Here is an 8,362-nt window from a genome sequence, read left to right as displayed (position 1 = left end):
CCCACTTTGAGACGGCGATAGCAGCGTATCCCCAAGTGAACGAGCAGAGCGTGGCTTGAAGTCCGGTCATTTCGCTCTTTTATACCGAGGAGGAAACAATCTCGCAAGTTGCACAAAAGAAAGCCCTACGCAGACGCGCGCGCACGTTCGCAAATTTAGGGGACCCGGTCCGGGCGGGTGGAGGGGCCGCGCATCACCACCACCTCGTCGTCGGCGGCGGCAGTGCCGCAGAGAAAGCGTTCGGCGCTTCTCGAACCGCCGGCGAAGCGCTTTCGCCGCTGCACCGGCGAGGACGTTGCCTCTCGGCTGGCTGACGTGGGAGCCCGCGCGGCCAATGGCGGCTGCCCCAGAAACGCGCCGGGAAAGGGGGGGACCGTGTGCCAAGTAGGACCTATATAAGCATTGCCAGCTCTCAGGGCCGGGCTTCTGCACTGCCGGCACCATGGGGACACACACGGTGCGGTTCATCGGCGCCTTCCTCCTCGCCCTCGTCGCTACACACGGTATGCAACAATCCCCCCCCCCCGCTCCCCCAAACCCGTGGTTCGAGTTTCGAGCACTGCGACCACATCCGCTGCCAATGAACTCCGATCGGTCATCTACCTACCTGTCCGATGAAGGCAAAGCCACCCTCCAGCACGTGCACGACGCTTCCCACCACTGGTCGGGGTCGTCCTCGCTTCCTGCGCAGACAACCTGAGCCTGAGCCTCGGACCTGACGTGGCGGGGGCTTTGCCTTCATCTGAGACCATGTGGACGTCGAACCGCGTTCATCGTCGCCGTTTTGCGCTTGTGTTAAGCTGACCAGCTGACCCGGTGATTTCCCCACAGTCTAAACCTTGTGGATCTACCTTTGAAAGGGGCATAACGTCTCAACTTGGGAAGGGAGCAGCAATCTGTTTGGCCTAAGTCAGCCTAACGCCGAGTTTAGGCCAACCGACAGATGCGGCCCGCACGCAGAGCGTGTCCACCGACGTCGAGATAAGTAGCGTGAGCTAATACGTGATCGCCGTGCTAACGGTTATATGTGAAATTAAGATCATGTACGCCGAGAAATCAAAGCGGCGACTCGTTGCCACACCGCTGAGACCTTATGGCCGATCGCGTCTTCCGCGTTACCACTTACGAACGCCTATTTCCGGGCGTCTATCCTTTAAGCCAGCCACCGACTTCTGGTTCGTTCAGCGACGATCTGCGCGACTGTTTCATACAGCACGCTAGAAATAAACAATTTGAGTCCAAGTATAGGTGAAAACGACGTATTTACTTTCGTATCGGGAAGTAATAACGAAGCTTGGCGGTCTTCGGCAGGAACAGCTATTTCAGTTGAAATGGTGGTAGAAAATAGGTGAGCAAGCGCACTTGTGTCACGCATAAAGTGGAGTCCTGGTGGTGAGTTCGGGCAGTGGTATAAGCTGCATGCCGAAGGCTCCGTCAATTGCACGACTAGATCTGTACTATTGTCCCTCAAAGTGCGATCAAAAACCGAGTCCGTCACTCCTCCCATCAGGTGCCTGGGCCACTTCTATAGTGAAACGGCAGATCTCCACGGACATCGAGAATGACGCCGAGCTCTGCAAGGGCCGCTCCCCCTCGGAATACTTCCGCTTGACAGCGGACGAAGACTGCCGTGACGTCGTTCGGTGCTCCGTCCAGGGTTTGCTGGCACTGCGGTGTCCATCTGGCCTCGCTTTCGACATTGAGAAGCAGACGTGCGACTGGAAAGCCAACGTCAAGAACTGCGAACAGCTTGAGAGTAAGTTTTCGTGCCCTTCTTCACCTCTACCCTTGCCAGGAACAGTTGAAACAACAATACCTATCTGCTTTGTGTATAATTTGCGGGCCTCTGTCAAACTGCAGACCACAGCTTTTTGCCCAGCTTTTCCAAGAAAGTTCAGTAAAAATAAAAGATGAGCGAATTGATTTTATACTTTAGTGCTAATTCGCAATAATCAGCGTAGCTTGTGTGACACCTGCCAAGGTCAATATGTGTATGTGTGCTTTGCAATTCTGCGCCGGCTCCTTCTTTTCTGCATGGAGGGCTACCCGTGAGCGCCTGAAGAGGCTTCTGTTCGAGATGTCAGCATTTACAAGCTCATATGCATAAAATCCTATTATAATCGAGCTCGTTGTGAGAAGTAAGCACTGAAAAAAAGCATTTCTGTTCATAAATATAGTGCACATGCCATTTATCTCATGAAAAAGGCATATTGAAAGCATTACATTAGTTATTTTTTCTCCCCTGCCGTAGTTCAGACACTGCAAAGCATGAAGTTCATTTCATGGTGTTCCCACCATGCAAAAATCAATACAATTTGCACTAGTTTACACAGGAATCTCACCAGCTATAACATGCGTTCTCATTTATAGAAAAACTCGCGATATCGGTTGACCTAACAACAAAGCATTAGTCTTTACCCCTGAGGTACATGTTTCAATTAAGAGCAAGCCATGCGCGATAGCTCCGCAAGCAGCGCTGTCTCACACAGCGACCTCCCTTATGAAAGAGCCCCTTGCAAACGCACTACTATCGTACGACTCGTCAAATATAACCTCCTATAAGCGGTGCACCATTAGAGTTACAGAATGAGTGCCAAGAGAAGGGAAGCGTAGTCGAGGACGACGGAAAACTAGGTGGGGTGATGAAATTAGGAAATCTGCTGGCGCAAGTTGGTATCAGTTAGCGTACGACAGGGGTTATTGGAGATCGCAAGGAGAGGCCTTCGTCATTCAGTGAACATAAAAATAGGCTGATGATCATGGTGATGATGAAGTTGACGTGGCTTATAAGGTCATTCATGTTGACATTAAGCTATCACAATGTATTTGCCCCTTAATGTCTTTCTTAAGATAAAGCTGACCGGGCACAGTCAAGCCCGTATCTAAAAATATAGCGAACATTCTCTCAAGATGTGTATAGACGGGTTCTTTCTGTGCATAGAAATTGTTCTGTTTAGACTTACTATGTAGCATCTCCTTACTGATGCCCTCTGTGGTTGCTATGGAGTTTTAGTGTAGAATATGTGCGCCCCTCAACGTGTCCTGTCTCACCCCCGTGCAGAGCCGCGTTTAGTCGCCCCTCTCTTGGCGACAGACGAGCCTATCTGTGAGACCGGCAAACTGGCCTGCGGAAATGGCGACTGTATCGCCAAGGAGATGTTCTGTAACGGCAACCCCGACTGCAGTGATGGGTCGGACGAGAACGCTTGCACCGTCGACAAGGACCCGAACCGGGCGCCCCCCTGTGACCAGAACCAATGCGTGCTGCCCGACTGTTTCTGCTCGGCCGACGGCACTCAGATCCCGGGCCGCCTGGAGCCAAACGTTGTGCCGCAAATGATCACCATCACCTTCGACGACGCCATCAACAACAACAACATCGACATCTACGAGAAGATCTTCAAGGAGGGCCGCAACAACCCGAACGGCTGCCAAATCAAGGCCACCTTCTTCGTCTCCCACAAGTACACCAACTACTCCGCCGTGCAGGAGCTCCACCGTCGGGGACACGAAATGGCGGCGCACTCAATCACGTGAGAAAGCCGTTCTTGCATGCCTTCCTGTCTGCCCACTTCCTCTAGCCTCGACGTCTAGAATCTGGAGGCTTAAATAACGCTGAGGCAATTTAGAATCAGCGCGGCGCCCCAGCGAGGTCGCAGAGGCGGTTTATGAGGGACGCGCTCAGAGGGTCAGTGGTGCCGCACAAACAGCTCAGGCGAAAAGAGAGCTGATATCTCTAAACGCCGCTTTATGTTTGTAATGGCGGTGAAAGTGGCTTCTTCGTAACACCGTTTTCGTTTTCGCGTATTCTTTCGCTTACTCTCGCCCCAGATTGCGTTTGACACGCAATTCGTTATTGCGCAAAAAAAGTAGCCACCGCAGCAGCCGCAAATGCGGCCGTGCAGTTACAAAGCAAGAGAACAAGCGGTCCTTCCTTTCATCCTCCTATCTTTCTATCGAATGCGCCGCGTGGTTCTGGTCGGCCGCTGTCCTTGTTGGGCCTGTTACAAACTTGTTCCGCGCCGAAAGGTGCGTGACCGCTTTGCTGATGGCGCCTTGCCTTTCTCTTTTCCCTCCGCGCGCACAGGCACAAACATGAGGAGAAGTACTGGTCCGAGGCCAACACCGAGACCTGGGCCAAGGAAATGGCTGGGGTGCGACTCATCATGGAACGCTTCGCCAACATCACTGACAATTCGATCGTGGGAGTGCGAGCCCCCTACCTGAGGGTGGGCGGCAACAGCCAATTCTTTATGATGGAAGAGCAGGCCTTCCTTTACGACTCTACCATCGCAGCCCCGCTGAGCAACCCTCCGCTGTGGCCTTATACCCTCTACTTTCGCATGCCCCACAAGTGCCATGGTAACGGCCAGAACTGCCCGAGCCGATCTCATGCCGTCTGGGAGATGGTCATGAACGAGCTCGACCGGAGGGACGACCCGACATTCGACGAAGAGCTGGCCGGCTGCGCCATGGTGGACTCTTGCAGCAACATTATCTCTGGCGAGCAGTTCTACAACTTCCTCAACCACAACTTGGACAGACACTACAAAACCAACCGTGCGCCCCTCGGACTCTACTTCCACGCCGGCTGGCTCAAGCTAAACCCCGAGTACTTGGATGCTTTCGTCCAATGGATCGACGAGACTCTGGACAAGAACGACGTGTTCTTCGTGACCATGACTCAGGTGCTGCAGTGGATGCAGCAGCCCACCGAGCTCTCCGCCATCAGGGACTTCGCGCCCTGGAAGGAGAAGTGTGACGTCAAGGGCCAGGCTTACTGCAGTCTGCCCAACGCCTGCCCGTTGACAACTAGGGAACTGCCCGGTGAGACCATCCGTCTGCACACGTGCGTCGAGTGTCCGCAGAACTATCCGTGGCTCGAGGACCCAACGGGAGACTACTTTGCCTTCCGCAAGTAGAAACCGTTGTGATCGTCGTCGCCTTCCGAGTCCGCGGGGCAGGCGGCGGCAGCATCTTCTTCGGGACCGGTCTGGCCTAGCTGCCTGGACCGGTGCCCAAGGACGTCGGCGGCCACGTGGGCCCCAATCGGCCGGCCGCAGGTGCCGTTACGCCATCTACTCTCGGACTGTCTCTGCTCACTCACTGCCGCCAGCTGGACTGCTTGCCGCAAGGTGTCCCGTTGCTTGCGCGCTCCGGCCGGCAGAAAAAGGGCGCGCCCTCTCCCCGAGCGCGACAAGTGTGTGATTCCGAATAAAAACCACCCCTCCCTCGTCCCCGCCGCCAGTCACGCAGAACTGATTCAGTGCGCCGCGCCAGAAGTGTGTCCGGCCCCGCGCGACCTCGTGGTTGCTGCTGGGCTCCCAGAGACCGCCGCTTTCGACGTGGCGCCTTCCTACTTTCTGGTCTCGAACGCCTGAAAAGCATGCTTGGGTCGGCGTGAATAAAGAAGTGATTCTCCTGTTCTTTCCTGCTTTTCCTCTGCTGGGTGAAGCCGCCCATCCCACCATCTCAAGGGCTGACTAATTCAAACGAAGGCCAAGACGCGTCTACCCTTCTTGGGCCGAACGTGCCAGTTTAACTTAAGCAAGTCCCAAAACGTCCACATCCATCTTGACACCTTGAATCCTAGTCCATTCGCTCCATGGGGAATTCAAAATTATTTGTCCAATACCCCAATAAAATTTCTATTTGCTTTTTTTTGTATAAATTCGCTTCTTCTTTTTCATTCATGTGATTCAGTGCAGACGATTCCCTCACCTTAATAGTACACATTCGAAACGCTACAGAGCTTCTCTATCCAATGTAATGGTCCCGGGAGAAGATCCGTCACTATTTGCTCCTGCGTCAGTGCTGTACCATAATCTTTGGGGGCTTTAAACGATACGACTTGCGGCGCAGCGGTCTCCTGTTTCAGTGGAATCTAATGATAGTATAGTGAAAGCCCGTATACGCGCGAAATGGCGACAAACAAGTCAGCCCAAAACATATCGGTAGCCGTATGTCTTCTCACGTAAAAAGGCAGAGCGACAAGACGTACTACGAGCACTTCCCTCCGTTTATAAATTGAAGATTCCCCGGATAATTATTCCCCCGTGAAAGTCAGTAAAAATGAAAATATTTTTTTTTCCATGTCCACGCACTTTTTAACTTTCTTGTGTTATTCCAAATCGGTGCTTGAAAGCCACAGACCGGAAATCAGTGCATTACGTGGTTTGGCAGTGACATTGCGCGTACGTAACACCATCCAGTGAATGCGCGATACGCTCGTTCATTAACACTTGGGGCAATGGGCGCTGCATGTGGGCGATCCCTGCTTCGAAAGCCTGAATACACGCCACACGACCGTTACGGGCACCCCCGCTACGGCCCTTGTCAATGGCCCTCGTCGTTTCTCGAGAGACCATCTGCGATGCCTCCGGCAATTCAGTCCGCCACGCACACAACATGCTGTCGGCGTGGTCACTGTCTGGAGCCGCCATTGACGGCTCGTTGAAATCGCGACCTGGCACCGAACGCAAATGAGGCACCGATAGGGCCAGCTCGGCTCTCACGCTCGGCGCTCGCTCCTCGTCGTCGGTGCAACGTGTTCAGCTCGGCCTGCATCGGCTGGCCCGCCGCCCCTCGCTCGGCTGCGTCGCCGTTACCGCTTCGTGCCTAAGACGAGCAAGCGAGGAAAGATTCGCTCGTGCGGCAGCCAGCTAGCACGCCCATGCGCGCCAAGTTTTACCGTGGGCGCCTTGTGTGCAGCGTTGCAGGGGCATACGCAGCTGAGGGCGCTACCCGGCAATCTAGTGCTGCGCTATTTAGTTTGTGGTTTCTTAAATATCGGCGCAATGTAAACAAGGCGCACACATAGTGGAGGGGTGGGGGGACACATTGGAGCAAAATGGCGAGTCGAGGTTGTTCGGTTGATGTTGATTATGCGCTTCACACAAGGCCACCAAGTTTACTGGCACAACCAGTGAACCACATAGTAACTAGCTTGATTAGCAAATAATGTAGTCGTGAGTAGACAATTTGACACATGTGTTTATCTTGCACGTCCTGTTCTCGACTGTGTGACGCCCGATAAGCAGAGGACGCGTCCAACCAATGCGTCAGATTTACTTTCCCATTCACAGTGTTGGGATAGGCACTCTAATTGCCAGACCATTTTATGCCCTGAGTTGTGCACACGAAAGGGTCCCGTCTATTATGACAATAATCTCTAAGGATCATTTGTGCGCCGCTAGGTAAGATGTATGACACACTAACCAAAGCGCGCAATTCATCGTACGACAGAGAAGGAGGAGCTGAGCGCTGCGAGCCAGCCATCAGCCCCGTCGAGCAGCAACCCTTTCGTTGCCCTTATTTGCAGCGTCGGGATCAAGACGAAAGCGAACGCATTCGATCTGCCCTGATGTACACAAGCATGCGGGACATACAGTGTGAAGCAACGGCTTCGCCTTCGGCACCGCTGCTCGTAACTTCGGAGACACCGCGAACAGGGCTGGTCTAGTTAATGGCGAACTCGGCGGCGGCCGCCGTGGCGAAACCGGTCGGGTCGCGGCGTTTCTCTCCGCCCGAATGTCTTCGGCGCCGCCGCCAGCGTTGGCCCCATTGACTGCTATACTCCGGCGATGGGAGCGGTGCACGGCGACGAGACGACGCCGAGCATTTGCGGCCTCGCCGGTCGTTCGGAGCTGCTTTCGCCAAACAAGTGGCACTGTTGCTCGAGCTGCTGCTCCCCAAACAGTTGAAGAAACAACAATGGCATGACACGTGCGAGTATCAACATCCACGTCGTTTTGACTCAGCTGCCCAAGCTCCTTGTAGTATATTCGTGCTTCAAAACATAGCTGGCGTGCTCAGTGTATCACAAGGTTATCTTTTTGAATGCCTTTTGCTAACCGCAGGTTACGGCTTAAAGTTAAATATAGAATGTAGTCTAGCAGCCTCGTATTTGAAAAGATAAGAAACCTCTCTCTCATTTCCGATGAAAGTGATTGAAGTGGGTTCTGCCATGATGGTTGTGATGCGAATAATATTGATACAGGTGGTGTAGCTGTTTCTTCTTTCTTTAGTTTGAATTAGACTATTTTCGAGCCACCTGCAAAAGGTAGTGCTTTTCCATCTTTTCAAGTGTATTTCTAGAAGAGACAAGAAAATTCCTGCATCAGAAAGGCAATGTCCAGGTAAATTGTGGAGCGTTTGTTTTAAAACATATTTTGCAATTGTGTGATTGAATAATAGTAGTAGTGCAGTCATGTCTTCTTAGTAGAAATTTTAATAATGGCACCGATTTCGGGATATACGTTCCCAGTATGTCTTCCATAATGCATTGTTGTTCTGTTCAATATTGTCTAAGCATTAGAGGCATGCTTTTGGAAAACTATTAGCTGGAACGCCATTGTATTTC

General features: G+C 52.8%; 1 protein-coding gene across 1 annotated transcript; it reads left to right on the top strand.

Moving 5' to 3' along the window:
• Positions 1-401: 401 nt before the first annotated feature.
• On the top strand, positions 402-5,426 carry LOC126530427 (chitin deacetylase 1-like). The gene is made up of 4 exons (XM_050177703.3): positions 402-503; positions 1,511-1,756; positions 3,062-3,533; positions 4,088-5,426. Exons 1-4 carry the CDS (start codon positions 443-445, stop codon positions 4,920-4,922), a joined length of 1,614 nt encoding a protein of 537 aa, XP_050033660.1. The 5' UTR covers positions 402-442; the 3' UTR covers positions 4,923-5,426.
• Positions 5,427-8,362: the final 2,936 nt, after the last annotated feature.

The sequence above is a fragment of the Dermacentor andersoni genome, chromosome 4 (assembly GCF_023375885.2).
Source record: "Dermacentor andersoni chromosome 4, qqDerAnde1_hic_scaffold, whole genome shotgun sequence".
Lineage (NCBI taxonomy): Eukaryota > Metazoa > Arthropoda > Arachnida > Ixodida > Ixodidae > Dermacentor > Dermacentor andersoni.
The sequence above is the reverse complement of the archived record's forward strand: the minus strand, read 5'-3'. Positions and strand labels throughout refer to the sequence as shown.